The following is an 18,794-nucleotide window of genomic DNA, read 5'->3' on the forward strand; positions in this document are numbered from 1 at the left end:
AGTTATAGGGCTCAGCAGGTGGGGGGGTGGAGGCAGGAGACGCAAACCACTTGTCCTCTGGTTGGCAACAGAACTAGTGGTTTAACGGCTTATTTGCTCTTCATCATTAAGTGGTATGTCCTCGGACAATGGAGGCTGTGTCTCACAAAGGTGAAGAGCTTTCTTTGGAGGCAAAGCAAATAATTTGGTGCCAATAAGCAAATGTCTTAAACCAAATCTGTGATTTACAGTGCCTGGCTGCCCCCCTCCCCTGGCAGGGTTTCCCCAGGGAATGGCATCCTCTAGGCACCTCTGCACAATTCAACTCGTAAGTAAATACCCAAATGACATTCCCCCTCCTGGGTGGAAATCAAACATCAGGCGTAAATCACTCTCCAGAGCAGGCATGGGGCCCAAGAGCCACGGGGGACCCCATTAGACTCTTCAGAGAAGAGGTACTCTAGTGTTCCTGGGAAACTGTGCACCTAGCTTCAGAAAGTGCCACTCCATGGGCCTCCTGACGTGCCTGGCTGACCACAACCATACTGCCTCTTGCACAATGCACAGTGCAAGAGCATCCCCCAGCACCACGGCCCTTGCAGCAATCACAATTTGTTTTGGGAATTGTGGTGTGACACTGATGTAAAACGGTCTTACTTCAAGTCCCTCTCTGCCATAGGACCGCTTACAGCATGGATTTAGAATCATAGAATCACTTTGTTTGGTAAAGGCCTTTCAGATCATCCAGTTCAACTGTTCCCCAGCACTGCCAAGGCCACCACTAACCCATGTCACTAAGGAGCTCATCTACATGGTGTGTGAACACTTGCAGGGACGGTGACTCCAGCACTGCCCTGGGCAGCCTGTTCCAATGCCTGAGCACCCTTTGGGGAAGGAATTGTTCGTAATCTTCACCTAAACCTCCCCTGGTGCATCTCGAGGCCGTTTCCTCTTGTCCTGTCACTTGTTCCTTGGGAGCAGGCAGAGTGAAGCTTCTCAGAGCACTGTGTCTCATTTTGGACCCCTCATCACAAGAAACATACTGACAGACTGGAGCACATCCAGTGGAGGCCACCGGACTGGTCAAGGGCATGGAGCTCAGGATGTGTCACGAGAATCTGGGAGAGCTGGGCTTGCTCCACCTGAAAAAGAGCAGGCAACAGCGAGGTCTTATTGCTGCTTACATCTCCCTCATGGGATCATACAGAGAACATGCAGCCAAACTGTTCAAGGATGTGCATGGTGATGGGCTGAGAAGCAATGAGTCTAAATTGGAAGATGGAAATTCCAGCTAGGATTAGGGCCTTTTTTTAACATGAAGTTGGTCAAATACTGGAACATGGGCCCAGAGAGAGGCTGTGGCATTTTTATCCTTAGTAGTATTCAAGAGTTGACTGGACAAGTCCCTGATTTTTAGATCTGCTTTGAGCAGGGATTGGACTCCCAGAGATCTCTCCCAACCTAAATTATTCTCTCACTCTGTGATTCCTGTGATTCCATGGTTCTCCTTGGAGGTGCACAGGGGTAGGATGGGAGGCAATGGACATAAAGGAAGGGAGGGAAATTAGAATCAGAGAAAAGAAAAAATCAGCCTAAGGGTGTTCAAAGACTGGGGCGTGGGGGGCGAGAGAGAAGTTGTGGGAACTCCATTCCTTGACAGTTTCACTACTGAGCCAGACATGACCCTAAGCAACCCATTCTCAGTTGGCACTGCTTTGGCTTTGAGATCAGATCAGAAGCGTTCGGGAGTCCTCCTGGTCTCAGTGTTTCTCTGGCTCTTTGAAGACCACCCTCCCCAGCCCTTATGCCTCTGCATACCTGCAGGAGCAAAGCCATGACACCCAGCCTTGTGCTAGTTGCAGAGCTGCCTGCACCGGAACGTGCTTGCTTGTGCCTTCGTCCTCCTCCCTTGAGCCCGTGGTGCCCTTTACTCTGCCTCTCTGGAGTGCAACCACTGGTTGTTGGCCTTAGCTCTGCTTACAACCTGTATCTTCTCAGAGGTCCTCTTGCAGCTGTCTTCTTAGAAAGAGGTCCAATGTTAGTCTGAATCAGAAAACCTGTGACAACTTTGAAGACCATCTACTGGAATATGAGCTAAAGCCAAACCCGTGCCTCTGCTGGACTGTAGATAAGCTGTCCTGTTGACATGCTGTTTCTTTGAAGGAAATACCATTTGCAGCTATTTGGAGCAGCCCAGTGGAGCCTGCTGTACAGAGCGGCAGGGGAGGACTTCCTCTCCATGGTCTGCCTAGCCCATGTTCCTGCTGCATCTGGCAGCTCTGTTGCCAGCTGTGACCCTGGTGGTCCCTCACCAGCAGCAGCCTACCTGCTGTCCCTGGCACAGGCACCCTGCACGATGTGAGACGTTGCATTGCTCAGCACTGGCATTAGCTCTGGGGCCAGCCCATGGGAGCTCTTAAGTCACCCATTTCCCCTGTCTCCACAGAAAGGCATCCTTCCTCCCAGTACTTCTTGAGACCTTCTCCCTCCATAGACTCGGGAGTGCTGCTTCTGTGATTCTCCAGAAACAAATGAGGTTACGGGCAAGGGCCCCCAACCTCTAACCAAGCAGGCAGGGGTGACATGTAAGCATTCAGATGGAAGTTGATCCATGGATCCCTTACGTTGGAGAGGTCTGGATGCTGCTGCCCATCCAGACCTGCAAGTTGCACTGCTTGATGTGGGCTCCTGCAGTACAGAGGTTTGGTGGGAGCCTCAGCTTGAGACTGGCTTGCTTTATCTCACATGCCATGAAGAAGACATCTGATCAGCAGGCTACTGAAACCAACACAGGAGAAGAAAGTACATCTTTATCCTCTTGAACAAACATCTTTATTCAAACATCTTTATCCTGTTGACACTGGTTTCACAAAGTGATGGAGCTGTCTGTACAGTCCTCCCAAACAATCAATCCTGAGAGCATTTCGCTCCTGTAAAGAGAGCAACCCCTGGTCGACATTTCTGGAGATCTGCAGGGTCTCACCAGGCCAAAGACAGAGATTGGAAAGCAGAATGGTGAGGGGCGCCACAGTCACCTGCTTGTTACCTGGAGCCCTTGCCCTCTACTCAGATCATGCAGATTGGGGTGCCAGGGGCGCTGTGACTTTTGGCTGCTGCACCCTGGTTCCAACCCAATGACTTAACTCATCGATCCTGAAACCTGCCAGTGGTTAGTTGGCACCAGTTAGCGAGCAGGCATGTCTCTTGAGCACCTGTCCTTTCCGAGGTCACCTTTGGGACTGGGCACATAGGAGACCTAATCTTTCCTTCTTTGCTGCTTACTGTGTGTATGTCCTTAAAAAAGCTGGGTCTCTCCACTTCAGTTTGATCATGGCTCTCCAGAATTTGCTCCAAGCGAGCAATTCAAGTATAGTGTTTGTGTAACTGGGACAGTCAATAATTGAAATCCCTCATCATGGAGGGTATTACTTTGTACTTCCGTGGCTGAAAGGGTATGCCTCCCTGTCCTCAAGGGCTTTAGCTGCACTGCTGTCACGAGATCTGAAAACTGCTTGAGTCACAATCTGCAAGTGCCTCCTTGTGCCTCTACAAATAACAAGTGTGAGCACAAGTGGGTGTATGCAGTGCCTATAAAGTCACCGTGGATAGCTCAGCATGGGAGGGTGCACCACTGGGTTCCTGCTCTCTGCTCAGCTGTGCTGTTGTGATGGGTGAGTTATCTGCCCAGCAGCACACTTAATTCATGTGTGGTGCTGGGCTCAAACAAGATGTGACTGGGGTGAGTATAGAAAGGCACAAGGTGGTAAGCAGGACAGCAGCCATGATCTTGCCTGGGTGATGCATGCTGTGAGGCACTATGGTAGCAGAAGGGACACGACGAAAGCACCAAATGACACACGTGCTTGGTGCTAGCCTATGTTTTCCCCATGCTACCTCTGCCCTGTATTGTCATGTCCTGTCAAGGGAGGTTAATGTGGAAACCTAGATTTCCACATGGTCCTTTCCTTTTCTGACCGATGCATGTGGCACATGTGGTTGCACAGGGCTCCTTCCCCAGGTGTGATGGCATCTCCCCCAGTAACTGAGCTAGTGCAGGCTGTAGGAGTGTGCTGGTGGCCAGCACAGAGGGTCTGGGCTTGTGTCACTGCGAGACTTCCTCCTGTCTGCTTGGAAGCTGGTATCCGTGCAATAGAACCCATCTGTTGGTGCTGGTTTCTCACTAGCTCTCATTGGGCTGGAGTGGTTTGTGTAACAGGCTTAAGCATGATTGTTCCAGATAGAACTTTTTGTTGCAATCCTGCTCCCCAGCAAACTACTCTCCGCAGATCTAGCTGTGTCACTGTCCTCTTAGCTACTCCTGGGCTGTAGGTTTCAAGAACAGATCTGCAGGTTACTGTCTGCTGCAGGGAAGGGGTTGATCGGAAAGGTGACAAAGCCATTTCTCACCTTGCTTCAGCTCTGCAGGGGCAGAGCCTGCACTGAAGCTGCAGCTCCCATCACGCTGGGAGCTCCCTGCTCCTGCCTGTGCCCCGTGGCTCTGTCTTCTCTTATCCCAGCTCCGCAGGGGCTGTCGACAGCGGCAGAGGGGACTGCCCAGGGATCCTAATGGTGCTGGACCCTTTCCTTCCCTTCCCAGGGCTCCAGGCTAGAACAAGTTTGCTCCATGGGGGCCTTTTCCTCCTAGCCACAGTGGTGGCGATGCTTCTTCTCGGTGCAAGTGCTGGCCCAGCAGTACCCACTGCCAGCCCCCGCAGTGGTGAGTATGGAACGGGGTGGGGGGCACTGGCTGGGCACCAAGGTGCGGAGCAGGACAGTGTCTCCTTAGCTCAGCACTGACTCTCAGGTCTGCTAAGTGCCATCATGCACCCAGGCTGATGCACACACACAGACCCCTGGGCTATGGTTTGTAAGGTAAGCAGCCTGACACCATCCTCACCTCCTTGGTGGCTCCATTCTGAAACCAAAGGGTTTCTGTGCAAATGCCATAACTTGGCAGGATTGCTCTGTGGTGCTTGTGTCATTTTACACTTCAGTTCTAGGAGAGATCCTCCCAGCATCTTTTTTTTAATTATTTATTTTAGTTGGATTAGGAGTATTCCCTTCCTCCCTGCAAAGGGGGGTTACACTCCCTGCAAGACCCGTGTGCCCAAGGAAAACAGAATTTCATGTGCTGAATTGGAACTGCCCACAGCAAATTGTCCCTCGTCAGATACAAAACAAGAAAAACAAATTAGACAGCAAACTAGTTTGGCAAGTAAGTCATGACAGATCAGTCCTGCCAGCAGATAAACTGCAACAAGCTAATGGAAGAGATCCCTATGAAGGAGAAACTTGGCCTTCTTTTGCAAAGCCATGATTCTAGGGAAAACGTCAATTTTAATTACATATCCTCACCCAGTGGAGCATTTTTTGGCACTTATGATCCTCTCAAGAACTGCAGCTCAATATATCAAGGGCCTTGTGTGAGGGCCAGATATACTTGCAGGACATCACTGGCATCAGGAAGACATTTTTCCCCTTTTTCTTGGCCAGATGCATCAGAAAGCTCCAAATGAAGTAGAAAGTCATGAGAAATAGATCCTAGGGCTCTTACCAGAGCCACTGTCTTAGATACCTTTGGTTGCCCTATGGATGAGCCAGTGGAAAAGCCACTCTGTGCTGTGGAATAGAGCACAGATAAACCAGCCCTTTTTGTCCTGAGTCCTCATTCCCTACAGGAGCTTCCTTGTTGCACTGAGAGACTCATATGACTCTTCTCTCTCCGCCCCCAACCTGTGTTTGCCACTGCTGCTGCCGCAGGGTTCCCCGCAGACTGCAGCCATCTCCGCAAGAACAGCCCCAGTGGGGTGTACGTCATCCAGCCAGCACGGTCCCCCCCACGCGTGGTGTGGTGTGACATGGACACCGAAGGCAAGGGCTGGACTGTTGTCCAGAGAAACTCTCATGACACTGAGCTCACGTGGAAGCAATCCTGGACCACCTACAAGTACGGCTTCGGGAATGTGCAGGGCGATCACTGGCTGGGCACCGAGTACCTGCATCTGCTGACACAGCAGGGCACCTACAAGGTCCGCTTCGTCGTGCGGAATAAAGCCAACGTCACCCATTTTGCCGAGTACGACATCTTCAGGGTGGAGAGTGAGGCCAGTGGGTACCCCCTGAGGCTGGGCCGATATTCTGGTGAAGGGGATGACTACCTGACACTCTACCACCCCAAGAAGGGGGGCATCCATGACAACATGAAGTTCAGCACAACCGACAAGGACCAAGACCAGTACAGTGGGAACTGCGCCAGCAGCTATGGGGGCTGGTGGTATGACAGGTGCCAGAACGTCCTGCTCAATGCCAAAAACCACATCCTTTGGCCAGGATTCTGCGATAATGGCGACTGCTCATCCTCCCTCATCCTGGTCAAACCCACAGATGTGTGCTGACCGTGCCACAGTGCCCAGCCTCCGGGAGTTTGGGGGAGTGCCACCATCCCCAGCTCAGCCCCCCATTCCCGTGCCTGCCAGCAGCCCTGTGCCGGTCCCGGTGTATGTCCTGCTCTGCTCACAGCCTCTGCACCAGCACCAGCTGAAACACAGCGGCTCTGGGGCTCAAGAGCAATTGCCTGGAGCAGCTTTGCCCAGTGCCGCGGTGTTGGCCAGCGCTGGGGTGCAGGCATTGGTTTGGGGTGGGTGCACCCGCTCCTGTCCTGGGCAGAGGGAAACAGTGCAAGTTCCCTTCCCTGTGCAATCAGTGTATCCCTGCTTTGCTCAGGCCCTGCTCCCTCCCCGGGCTTCCTACACCCCACAGCTCTGCTACCCATTGTGGGAGAAATCAGCTGCAATAAACCCTGGAGCCAGACTTTGCTGCCTTGTGCCTACCTGCCACAGCGTCACTGCACACACACACAGGAGCAGTCAAGGTCCTGGGGCAATGGAGGATGCTGAGGAGGCATCGTGTTCATGGGGAGGGCTTATTTGCTGCATCCCCCGAGACTCACTCTCATCTTGCACTGCCCCGTGCCATGGCTAGGGGAGCTGGAGTCCCAGCTCCATCCTGGGTCAAGGGGGTGGGAGGGTCAGGGATGCCCCTGAGGGGTTTCAAGTCACCAGGAGGGGGGTTCATGCCATGGGGTGGGTGTGATGCTTTGAGATCCCAGGGTATGGGGAGCCTCAGGCTGAGCGGAGGTCTTGGGGCAGCCCCATGGAGCTCAGCCTGGGCTTCCTGCAGTGGGGAGCAAGCGGCTGTGGGGCTCCTGGGGGTGGCAGCGCACTGATTGCTGCATAGCCAGTGCTTTCCCACCCTGGAGCCAGTGATGTTGGGTGGCCAGGACCCACCAAGACCTGGCTGGCCATGGGTGATCCGTGCCTGTGTTTTGGCCAGAGACCAGGGAGCACGTGGGCTTGGGGGTGGCATCTCCTCCCCAGTTAGCTGGACTCATGTCCACACAACCTGCCCCGTTGGTTGTGTCCCACCTGCAAGCCTGCTGTGGTGGGACTGTGCTGGGAAGGGCATGTGGGAGCAGCATGAGTCTTATGAAAAGATTTCCCTTTGAAAGTCTTGCTGCAGCAGGAGCCTCAGGTCTGCTCCTGGCATGAAACTGGCAGCAGTTGCGAGAAGTTGCCAAATAGAGAAGGACGCTTGTGTATGTCTGTGCAGGTTCTGAAAGCAATTTTATTCTGCAGGATGAACACAGATGACAGCAGGGATATGGTGTGTACGTGGCCTGCCTGGGCTCAGAGCAACCTACAGCGGGTTAGCTAGTGATGACTGATAGTTTTCTGCTGAAGTTATGTGTGCCCACAAAGCAAAAAGAGAATAAGACCCTGCTGGGTCAGGAGGGGTTTAGGTTTCTGAGCACAGTTTTCTCCCCAGAAGGAACATGCTTGGAAACCACAGCATTTATAAAGACTTGTTCTAACAACGATCCTACAAACCCACCACAGGTGAAAGGCCAGAGATAAAACATGGAACTCTGGTACTTTTGAAGAGAAGAGGAAAAGAAAACAGCTTTTGATATACAGGAAAAAGCCTGTTCACCCCGAGCCAGCAAAATGGCCCTACATGTCTGGCATGTGCCCGATGCAGACAGGAGGGGAAAAGAGTACTAATGGTTCAGAGCTGGTTTGATGAGGGTGGCAGAAGCTTTGCAGTTCCCTTTGCACAGGCTGCCCCACGTTATGCCGCCTTTCACGTTCAGCTGTACAGAATAACAGGCTGAATACCACCACCCACCCCCATAGCGGGAGGCACAGTTCCCTCTGTAAGTGTCCTGATCCCGATCCTTTGTGGAGAACTTCATGTTGTTGTGCACCTTCCTGGGATTGTCTGAGTCCATGGCATCCCCCGCTGTCCCTGTGTAGGAGCCCAGCCTCAGCCGGTAGCCGTGGGACTCATCTTCCACACTGAAGAGGTTGTAGTCTGCAAACTTAATGTTATCTGTGGCATCCCAGATGACAAATCTGACCTGGTAGACCTTCTGCTTGGTGATGTGATGGATGTACTCAGTGCCCAGCCAGTACTCTGTGTGCACGTCCCCAAAGCCGTACTTGTAGGTGCTCCAGGACTCGGCCCAGGTGATATCTGTGCTCTGCCGGTTCCTCTGGATGACCGTCCAGCCCCTGTCGGTCGCATTCATTTCGCAGTACACCACAATGGGGTCCAGTCCTGTGGGCTGGATGATGTAGACGCTGCTGGGGCTGCCAGCAGAGACCTCACTGCAGTCCTTGGGCCAACCTGAGGCAGGAGAGAGGGTTGATTTAACAAGACCCTATGCAACAAAACAAGACCATGTTTCACCCTGTGGCAGGATACTGGGACATCTGGCCAGAGTACCTGGTGGATAATCAGCTGTCCCAGCCTAGAGAGGTCAATATGTGCTTAGCTGGAGGTGAGAGCACATTAGCCTCAGCCCTCTGTTCCTCTTCCATCTGGGACACCTAACGGGGCAGCCCCAGCGAAAGGCGCCAGTCACACTGGGCTATGCTGCTATCAGGCCAGGACACTAGTGGACACTAGTGAGCTCCTTTGGGTCTCCCAAAAAAGGGGTTGTGTCACTAAAGCAGGGTCACTCTGGGGAGAAGGTGAAGAGGACCTTGCCCCTGCCTGTGACCAAGGGAACAGGAGGAAAGTAACAACTCCTTCAAGCACACAGACACCCTCAGAGTCTGCACAGTGCACACACACTCATGCACAGCACCGCAGCCTGCATTGGGTACACCTCCTCATATCCACCATCCACCATCCCTGAGCACGGCCAGGACTGGGGGTGGTATAGGGCCCTTCCCCACCCAGAGCTGGCTGTATATGAGCACACAACACTGTGTCCACCCTGTTCTTGCAGGTGTGGTGTCCCCATGCCTTCAGCTTGCTAACTGCAGGACCTCCCACCGCAGTTAAGATCATCCTGCCAGATAGGCAGAGCTCCTCTTTCCAGCTGAGCAAAGCCTGGGGTTGATGCCACATCTCTCCAGCCTTGCTGCTTGTATACATTATGGAGATGACGCTTTTTGGATCTGAGGCATCATAGCACATCCTCTCTCAAGTAGGAGTTCCACTTTATCAAGCCTCCACTGGTGCAGAGCATGGGCTGGGGCTTTTCACCAGCCAGGGTTGGCCCAGGCCAAGGCACTGAAAGGGGTTGGTGAGAGCACTGCTGTGCCTACAGAACGCTACATACTGGTTTTCTTCAGAGCACTTGCCGAAGTGTTGGAGGGAGATTTCTTGAAGACGTTTACGGTTTGTGTAAGCATGGAGTGGGCTGGGGCAGCCAAGACCAGCACGCAAGCAAGGAGTAGAAGGCACTGGACTGCTAGAAAGGGAAAAGATAGAGACAAGATGAAATGTGACCCTCCCTCAAGAGGCTCAGGAAATCTCATGGCTCCAGCACCACACCATATAACAGGACCAAGTGCAACAAGCATGTGGGGCAGCATCACACTGGTCTGTGCAAGCTGGAAAGCTTGCCTAAAGACCTCTACTCTTTTGCTCAAGGAGTAGACAACCTTGCCTCTTCCCCTTGACCAGCTTCCAAAAGGTCCTAGATGAGATAGTTTGGGGTGGAGCAAAGAACTCAATAACTGGCAGAGCCAGGTTTCATTCCTGGCCCCTAAAGCAGGGGACTGGCTGGGGTGAGCCAGAAGGCAGGGCACAAGCTGCTGGTGTTTGAAGGGGTGGCAGGTCAGTACGCCCTCAGAGGGCGCCGATGCCACTGCTCCCCATCCATGTGTGAATCCCTGTTGCTGAGCTGCCCAAACTGTGCTCCTCCCTTTGCCAGCAAGGAGCACCCCACTTCCCAGCCCTGTACTCACCCATGGTGTCCATGCGGGAATGCCGTCTGGAGCACAAAGCTGCGGAGTGGCAGGGCTCACAGAGGCATTTGTAGTGCTCTCTGAGGTGGGTGGGGTGAGTGGGTCCTATGCCCACTCCTGGCTTCCTTTGTCCTGAAGGAGGAAATCAGGCTGGGTTTCCTTTGTGCCCTTATAAAACACAAGCAGAGTCGAAGGTGCCTGTGGTTCTAGGTGCGCGGCTTTCTGAGCTGTGAAGAAAATAAGCCCCTTGCCAGCAAGTGTCCTTGGAATGGTCTCTTCTGTGAGTGCTTAGCTCCTTGGATGGAATTTCCCCTGGGAACAGCATATTTGGGAGCTTTGAAGAGTGCAGCTTAGTAAATAAACACTTGAATGTCAGTCACCAACCAGCGTGAAGAACAAACGGGTGCTGCTGGGTCAATTGGTTCTTGTTTAATGTGCTTTTGACAATCTCGGCCTAGTTCTTGGTGGGTAGTTCAGAGCAGTCCCGAGGCTCCCAGAGAGACTGACTGTTACGGGACAGTGTTTGGAGCAGCTGGTGGAGGGGAATTGAGGGTGCACAGCGGGACTGGAAGGGATCATAGGAACCGAGCACCCACAGAAGGGAGGGGTGGGATCTGGGTGTTGGTGGGGATCTGAGTGGTGCTTGTCGTGGAAAAGAGTGATATGAGTGTGCACAGAGGGGAGAAGTCAGCGCTATGCAGGCACTGAAAGGAACAGAGGAAATCTGAGTATTTGAGAAGGGAGCAGAGGAGATCTGGGTGCATGCAGAGGGAAATGGAGAACACTTGAACATGTAGGGGGGGATTTAGGGGATCTATTTGTGCAAGGAGGGCAACAGAGGGGTTCCAAGAGAGAATAACAAGGGGAACAGAGAGGATATGAAAACAGCTGGATAGGAATGGAGAGCATCTAAGAGTGCTTTGAAGTGAACAGAATGAGTCCAATTTGATCTAGGAGCACCCAGAAGGGAACAGAGGTAATTTGAAAGCATGTAGAGGGAACATGGTTTGGATGTAAGGCACTCAGAAAGGATGGCAGGCACTGGGGGGTGCACAAAGGGGGGTGGAGGAGATATGAGCGTGCATGCATGGGAACTGTGGGGTTCTGATGGTAGGGGCAGGTAGGGGAGCAAAGGGGATCTACAAGCACTCAGAAGGGAATGGAGAGCAATTGAGAGTCCACAGAAGGGAACAGAGGGATCCTGAGAGTGTCTAGAGAAGAATGGAAGGGACCACGGTGGTATGTGGGGGAATAGAGAGTACATGGAGGGGAATGGCAGTGCCAGAGGACAGAGTCTCTGGGTGAACCAGAGCCCCCCATTCTATTTGCAGTATATCCCAGTGTCTTACATTTGCTTTCATTTTCATGCCAGAACCCTCTGAATGCCCTCGGGTGCTCCCCAAACCCTCCACTGCCTCCTCAGGCATACCTTCTCTTTGCTTCGTATAGACATCTGCCAAACCTGTGACTGATAGGAGTGTGATTTCCACCCCAGCACCCCTCCCAGTCCACTTGTTAGCAGCAGAAGAAATAGGCAGAGATCACAAAATCACAATGTGTTCCTAATGGGAAATGTCATTATTACTTGGATGAGAAATGTGAGCTGCAGCCTCCAGCTGCAGGTCAGGCCAGGACTGGACTTTGTGGGATAGGGGGGTACAGGCTGAGGCTTCAGGCCAGAGGCTACAGCTCGGGTTCCTCAGCCATAACCAGCACTGGCAGCACCACAGATTTAAACACAGTTGGAATGTCAGCCCAGGGGACAGAAGCATTTGACCAGTTGCTTGGGACTGGATGCACTGATGTGTGTGTCCTGTGTGTTTGCAGCGTGGGTTTTCACACATATATAGGTGGGTTTTTTCAACCCTAACTGTTCTATGAGTCTATGATTCTAGTTAAATCTAGGTACACTTAAAGGCAGCATAGAGCACCAGAGGTGATAACAGCAGTCACAGTCTCAAGATGGTTTTTGTGTGTTTAGGGCTTTTCTTACATCTCTTCAAGGAACAGTATAGCATTCTTCCTCTACTGCTCAGCCATTTCGTTACAGACATAGTGCCTAAAAAATCTGTAGAAATGTGTGATAAAATGCTTTTAGGCAAACAATCAGAGAAGAAAGTAGCTTGACATTTGTAGCGCTCATGACATAAAGGTATATTTTACATTAGTATCTTTGACACTGGCATCGAGACGAGGCTTTCCTACAAGTAGCAGTCTGACCTTCCCTTAGTGCTAGCTTTGAAATGCAGTGCCAGGAACATCAGAACTGTGTTTTGGACTGCTTATGCACTGCCCAGTACCCAGGTTTTCTGGATATAAACCCACAGATGCCTGTTTGCAAGGCCAAGAATCCCAGATCCTTATCTCTGGCATAATCCAGATTTTCAGAACTCTCTGTTTCTGTTTTCAGACTGTTCCATTTTGCACATGCCACCCCCAGTGCAAGAAAAGCAATTGCAGGGTTTGGTCCTCAGGGATGGATCCACATGTCAAGCTCCCCTAGGGTGAATCCAGGTATCTAGAATCCCCTGGGGGACCCTGTTGTCCAGGTCCGTGGGGTGTCTGGTGGTCGCTGAGGTCTGGGGGGCTCCAGCATCGACGGGCACCCCTGGGAGGCAGAAGGAGGAATGGAGAAAGAAAAGGAGAGGGGAGAAGACCCTATATCCCCATGCAGGGTGCGGGGAATATCAGGGGGCATCTGGGGGGTCCAAGGGGCAAGTGCGGGGCCCTGGGAACAATGTGAAGGGTGAAGGTATGGGTATGAGGGCAGGCAACTGGGTCAACTGACTGTAAATGAGGCCCCCAAAGAAGCAGTGGGGTTATGGGGAAAATGGGGGAAAGTGGCAGGGTCTCAGGGGCAATTAGGGAATCTGAGGGCAGCAAGGCAGCCTGGAGTGGTGCTGGGTGCAAGGGAGTGGTCCTGGAATGGGCCAGAGGACAATGGAAGTCCTGGGGGAAACAGAGGACCCTGTGAGTTTAGGAGTCCTGGCAGTTGATGGTCCCCCTTGGACACCCGAGTCCTCCCCATTTGTAGGGAATCCCAAGGGACTGAGGGTCCAACAGGGTTTGGGAGTCCCATGATGGTCTGTGGGCAGCCCCAAAGCATGGGCATTTGAAGGGTAAGGTTTACCAGGTCAGGAGGACTCGCACCAGCAGCAGCACAAGCATCATGGAACCAAGCGCCAGCCCCAGCCCCAGTAACGCCATGTGGTTCAGGGAGGTCCTGCCATGGGGCCAGTGCAGCACAGCTCTGAACTGAGCCTGGAGTCCCTGCTCTGCCTCCACGCTTCCCCCTGATACTGTGGGGACCCGGGTACCTTGGGTCATGGGGTGCTGCCCCCCAGGCCCAGGTGTCCCCACAGCACTTGCTCCAGCCACAGACCTCACTGCCCCCAGGGACCCCAGCATCAGGGGGTGTCCGCTCCACCCCATGTGCCCCACTGCCCCCGGAGGAGCCAGGCATCAGGGAACACCCACTGCACCATGGATCTACCCTGCTCATACTCCCCAGGCACTCCCCTCCCATGGGCCCCTCCCGGGGCCCCACTCCACCCCACACCACTCACTGCCCCCAGGGCACTCAGGCGGCAGGGCGCACCGTTGAGGTAGAAGTACTTGCGGACCAAGGGCTCAGAAGGGACTCCCAGGCGACAGGCGATGGTTCCTGGAGTGGGGTCCTGGATGGTCAGGATGAAAAGTCCCTCCACACCCACCTTCAGCTCCTCAAACAGGGCCAGATCCTGTGTGTGCAACTGAGGCATGGGGGAACATGTTAGCACAGCCTGGTCCACCAGATACATCAAACAGCATAAACGTGCATGAAAAGAGACTCATGTCCTGCTTGTCATGTCCCCTTCACGCTTCTGGGACTCTTTGCTTGTGCATGTGCATGCACCTCATGTCCCACACGTGCTCGTCATGCTCTCTGTGTCTGCACACACAGATGCACAACCAGAGCGCATGAGCACATGTAAGCCAATGCTCACATCGACAAGAAGCTCCCCATGACCTGGCCATGTGCACTTGAGCCCAGAACCCCCCTGTGTGCTGGGCTGCACCCCCAGAGCGTGAGCAGCAGGTCGAGGGAGGGGATTCTGCCCCTCTGCTGCGCTCTGGTGAGACCCCCCCCCGCAGTCCTGATCCAGCTCTGGGGCAACAGCACAAGAGGGACGTGGAGCTGCTGGAGTGAGCCCAGAGGAGGCCACAGAGATGCTGCGAGGGCTGGAGCAGCTCTGCTCTGGAGCCAGGCTGAGAGAGCTGGGCTGGGGCAGCCCGGAGAAGAGAAGGCTCCTGAAGGGGAGACCTTAGAGCAGCTCCAGTGCCTAAAGGGGCTACAGGAAACCTGGAGAGGGGCTTTGGACAAGGGCCTGTAGGGACAGGACAAGGGGAATGGCTTTAACCTGCCAGAGGGGAGACTGAGATGAGCTCTTAGGCAGAAGCTCTTCCCTATGAGGGTGCTGAGGTGCTGGCACAGGGTGCCCAGAGAAGCTGTGGCTGCCCCATCCCTGGCAGTGTTCAAGGCCAGGTTGGACACAGGGGCTTGGAGCGACCTGCTCTAGTGGAAGGTGTCCCTGCCCGTGGCAGGGGGTTGGAGCTGGATGAGCTTTAAGGTCCCTTCCAACACATACCAGTCTGTGATTTTATGATTCTATAAAAAGTCACTTCCTTCACACATGTGAGCATGCAAGTTTACATGAATATGCAAACACAAGTGACCTGCCTCCTGCTTGCATGCACCCTTCACATGGGTGAGCATTTGCTTGCATCCCTGTGCATGCTTACACACATGCTACTTATAGCACACACATCTACTGTTGAGCAATACCTGTAGCTATTGATACTCCTCACACTAAGAGCACAACTGTGTGTATGCCCAGTCCTCTCATGAAGGTCTGTGTACACCCGTGTACGTGCGTGTGCAACTCACATCCTTGGCAAACATCCAGGTAATGGGCAGGTTGGGGGGGGTGGCAAAGGGTACATCGCAGAGCAGTGTGATGGCTTCATCTGTGTGGACCTGCATGTCCTGCACTGGGAACATTGACAGGCATGTGAGTCACGTCTGCTCATGCGCTTACAGAATGTGCTCCTCTGCAACTGCACATGCCAGAGTGCTTGCAGAGGGGCTAGGCAGGTGAGCACCCTGGCGTGCTCCTGTGCGCTCATGGGCCCAGCAGGCATGCCCACATGTCGGAAATGAGGCATCCAGCTACGGGGGGGGGCTCAGCCTGGGTGCCTGGGTCTACCTTGGCCCCATACCTGGGCAGTCCAGGGGAAACTGGCAGTCCATGAGGCGGCAGGTAGCACACTGGAAGACGCGGGCATCTGGCTGATATCCTGGGATGGAGAGACTTGGTGGTGCCAGAGGGATGGGAGATGTACTTGGGAACAGGGGGTGGCAAGACAGAGGGACAGGCACTCACCGCAGGGGGGGATGCAGTCTGGAGCTGGTGGGGAGGAAGCAGCATTAGACTGGGGATCACTGGGGATCTGCATCCCTCTGATGAGCTGTCAGGGCTCCGCCCCTGTCCAGCCCTGATGGGGTCCCTGGGGGCTTCTCCAGGATGGGGGTGCCCCGTGTGGGGATCCAGGGGTGTAGATGTCCAGGGTGGGAGTCCTCATGACAGTCCCTTCCTAAGGGTTCCCCAGGGTGGGATTCCCAGCTGTGTGTGCCCACTGGCCCCATACCTTCCTCCAGCTGGCTCAGCTTCACCCAGATTGTGTTGATGGCTTCCTGCAGAGACACCTCAAAAGACTCTGGGATGTCCCAGATGTCCCAGGTGAGACAATTCCCCACCACCACCTCTGATGCCCATAAACCCTCTCCAGACCTCAACAGATCTCCTGTACAACTCACCTCAACCCTGTACATCCATCCTGAAGGCCCACATATCCCCACATACTCCCATCAGAAACCCACAGAAGCTGTATACCTTGAAGCCCATATACTCTCAAGATTCCCCAAATATCCCCTTACAGCCCATAGACCTCCATATATACCATATTTCACCACACCCCCCATTCAAGGCCTCCACGTTCCATCCCCCATGCCCCAGCCCTACCCCCTCATGTCCCATGTCCCAGGCTCACTCTTGCCCTTCTGCTTCTCCAGAAAACGTAGAGCATCCATTATGATCTCCTGAAGTGCCGCGCGCTGCCCCGACCCTGGGACCAGTACAGGGACACTGGGACCAGTACATGATTGGGGTTGATGGTTCAGGGATGGGAGAGACCAGCAAGGGCTGGGGGTTTCTGGGGCTTCTGGAGTCCTGACCAGAGTTTAGGGATGGTGGAAAAGGTCAGATATCCCTCAGGATTCTTGAGGTCCTAGATGGGGCCAGGGGTCCCCACTGTGTTCCTGATTCTCAGGTCTCAGGCAGGGTTGGGGTTCCCAGAGGTCCCTGGGGTCCAGGTCAGGACTGGGGAGACATTGGCATGGCTGGGAGTTCTGAGGGTGCTCATCTGGGGAGGGTGCCTGGGGTTCCTGTTTAGGAAAGGGGACCCCAACTGCCCAGGATCCTGGCCAGTGCCGGTGTGAAGAGCCTTGGTTGAAGTGGGGAATCCCAGAGGGCTCCGGGGTCCTGTTCAGGGTGGGGGTCCCCTTTGGGATGGATGTGCCAGTCAGGAGGGGGGGTGGGTGTCCTTGGGGTCTCCTCACGCACCCACAGTGACAGAGGCGAGTGGCACAGCAGCCTGGTCAAGAGCCTCAAGGCAGCGTCGATGTCTGGGGTCATTCAGAGGAGCCCCAGTAATGTCACGGCAGAGGCGTGCCCGCTGAATGGGGGGCCAGAAGCAGAGCAGACAGGGGTGCACCCCGGGAAGCCAGGACACCAGGGCCACCCACTGCCACAAGCCAGGTCCCCTTGGCTGGGCGCCTGGGTTTCCAGGGAGCCAGGGGGCCAGCACCAGCATCAGGGGCGCCCACCACCACCCCATGGCCCTGAAGCAGAGCACCCAGACGCCTGGGTCCCCAGGGGATAGCAGGGTTCCTAGGCGGAACCTGGGTGTCTAGGTCACCAGGGGACAGCAGGGTTCCTAGGCAGAACCTGGGTGCCTAGGTCCCTGGGACCAGCGGCATTCCTAGGCAGGTCCCAGACACCTAGGTGCCCTTTTGAGAGTAGTAGGGATACATGGGTCCCCTTGAGTGTGTGCGCTGGAGAAGGAGCTCCAGTCCCTTAATTTGGTTTCCCCAAATCCTCATTACCTGGTGTCCCCCCCTGTTAGGGGAGTCATGACCTGCTGGTCAAACTAAAGGGCAAGAAGGAAATGTACTGGCAGTGGAAGCAGGGACAGGTATCCTGGGAAGAGTATAGGAACACTGGTTGTGTAGGGACGAGGACAGGAAAGCCAAGGCACGGTGGAGCTGAACTTGGCAACGAATGTAAAGAAAAATAATAATAAGGGCTTTTACAGGTATGTCAGCCAGAAAAGGAAGGTCAAAGACAAAATGTGCCCCAGTGAACAGGACTGGCAAAGTGGTGACAGTGGAGAAGGCTGAGGTACTCACTGGCAGCCTCTCTGCCCACACCTCTCGAGTGGATGAACCCAAAGACAGGCACTGGGGGAGCAAAATCCCTCCCACTGTATGAGATCAGATTTGTGAGCACGTGAGGAACCTGAACATACATCAGTCTATGGGACTGGAATTTACCTTCTACTAAGGCAGTTATTTTCCTTTTTGGTTGGTTGGTTGGGCTGTTTTTTTGTTTGTTTGTTTGGGTTTTTTTGTTGGTTTTTGGGTTCCCTCCCTCCCTCCTTTTCTCCCTTCTTTCCTCCCTCCTTTCCTCCCTCCCTTCCTCCCTTCCTCCCTTCCTCCCTTCCTCCCTTCCTCCCTTCCTCCCTTCCTCCCTTCCTCCCTTCCTCCCTTCCTCCCTTCCTCCCTTCCTCCCTTCCTCCCTTCCTCCCTTCCTCCTCCTCTTCCTCCTTCCTTCCTTCCTTCCTTCCTTCCTTCCTTCCTTCCTTCCTTCCTTCCTTCCTTCCTTCCTTCCTTCCTTCCTTCCTTCCTTCCTTCCTTCCTTCCTTCCTTCCTTCCCCCTTGTTGAAGACCCTGCCCACTGCAGAGCCTCCCCTGGCAGGGTCTGTCTGCCACCCCTCTGTGAAACAGTCTGGGGTTACAGTGGACAGCCCCACACCGCAGTGGTGACCGGTCCCTCACCTGCATTGTGACCAGCATCTGCCTCACAAACCCCGGTAAGGCCACGGGGACTCCTGATAAGGCTGCGCTTGCGGACACTCTGCTCCGGAGGAGCTGCTCTGCAGTGAGCAGAAGACGAAGAGAGGGAGCAACGCAGCAGCGGGGTTGGTGAAAGGGATAGGAGGAAAAGGAAAAGGAGGAGGAGAGCAGAGAGGAGGAGGCTTTTTGCAGGAAGAAAGCAAGCCACTGGCCATCTTAACTGCTGCAGTTGACGTGGAGCAAGGGTGCAACTAAGATGGCAAAAGAGCTCTTCTTGCAGCCTCACTTGTCTCCAACAACTGAGAAGCTCAAGAGTTCTGGTAAGGCCTTCAATGCCAATTCCATGAGTGTTGTTGGGTCACGGCCATCTCTGAAAACAGGCA

General features: G+C 54.1%; 3 protein-coding genes across 3 annotated transcripts; 1 reads left to right on the plus strand and 2 right to left on the minus strand.

Annotated features, from left to right (window-relative positions):
* Nucleotides 1-115: 115 nt before the first annotated feature.
* Nucleotides 116-6,380, plus strand: LOC115602116 (fibrinogen-like protein 1-like protein). The gene is made up of 4 exons (XM_030472903.1): nt 116-150; nt 3,565-3,650; nt 4,577-4,696; nt 5,740-6,380. The coding sequence occupies exons 1-4, from the start codon at nt 116-118 to the stop codon at nt 6,372-6,374; spliced, it is 876 nt and encodes a 291-aa protein (XP_030328763.1). The 3' UTR covers nt 6,375-6,380.
* A 1,655-nt stretch (nt 6,381-8,035) lies between these two features.
* On the minus strand, nt 8,036-9,806 carry LOC115602117 (fibrinogen-like protein 1-like protein). Its single transcript, XM_030472904.1, has 2 exons — nt 9,608-9,806; nt 8,036-8,664 (listed from the first exon to the last, which is right to left on the minus strand). The coding sequence occupies exons 1-2, from the start codon at nt 9,804-9,806 to the stop codon at nt 8,036-8,038; spliced, it is 828 nt and encodes a 275-aa protein (XP_030328764.1).
* Nucleotides 9,807-12,737: 2,931 nt separating this feature from the next.
* On the minus strand, nt 12,738-17,174 carry SPACA6 (sperm acrosome associated 6). The gene is made up of 9 exons (XM_030472905.1): nt 16,901-17,174; nt 16,329-16,403; nt 15,927-15,995; nt 15,662-15,685; nt 15,498-15,575; nt 15,166-15,269; nt 13,837-13,990; nt 13,369-13,537; nt 12,738-12,846 (listed from the first exon to the last, which is right to left on the minus strand). The coding sequence occupies exons 1-9, from the start codon at nt 17,172-17,174 to the stop codon at nt 12,738-12,740; spliced, it is 1,056 nt and encodes a 351-aa protein (XP_030328765.1).
* Nucleotides 17,175-18,794: the final 1,620 nt, after the last annotated feature.

The sequence above is a fragment of the Strigops habroptila genome (genome assembly GCF_004027225.2).
Source record: "Strigops habroptila isolate Jane chromosome 13 unlocalized genomic scaffold, bStrHab1.2.pri S16, whole genome shotgun sequence".
NCBI lineage: Eukaryota > Metazoa > Chordata > Aves > Psittaciformes > Psittacidae > Strigops > Strigops habroptila.

Coding starts and splice junctions, on each gene's coding strand:
- LOC115602116 (XM_030472903.1), top strand. CDS start 116: ATGTCCTCGGACAATGGAGGCTGTGTCTCACAAAG. Junction 3,651..4,576: donor CAGCTGTGCTGTTGTGATGG/GTGAGTTATCTG, acceptor TTCCCTTCCCAG/GGCTCCAGGCTAGAACAAGT. Junction 4,697..5,739: donor CACTGCCAGCCCCCGCAGTG/GTGAGTATGGAA, acceptor CTGCTGCCGCAG/GGTTCCCCGCAGACTGCAGC.
- LOC115602117 (XM_030472904.1), bottom strand. CDS start 9,806: ATGAGATTTCCTGAGCCTCTTGAGGGAGGGTCACATTTCATCTTGTCT. Junction 8,665..9,607: donor AAGTGCTCTGAAGAAAACCA/GTATGTAGCGTT, acceptor CTCCTGCCTCAG/GTTGGCCCAAGGACTGCAGT.
- SPACA6 (XM_030472905.1), bottom strand. CDS start 17,174: ATGGGGTGGTGGTGGGCGCCCCTGATGCTGGTGCTGGCCCCCTGGCTC. Junction 15,686..15,926: donor GCTGAGCCAGCTGGAGGAAG/GTATGGGGCCAG, acceptor CCTCCCCACCAG/CTCCAGACTGCATCCCCCCC. Junction 13,538..13,836: donor CAAGTACTTCTACCTCAACG/GTGCGCCCTGCC, acceptor GGGTCCCCACAG/TATCAGGGGGAAGCGTGGAG.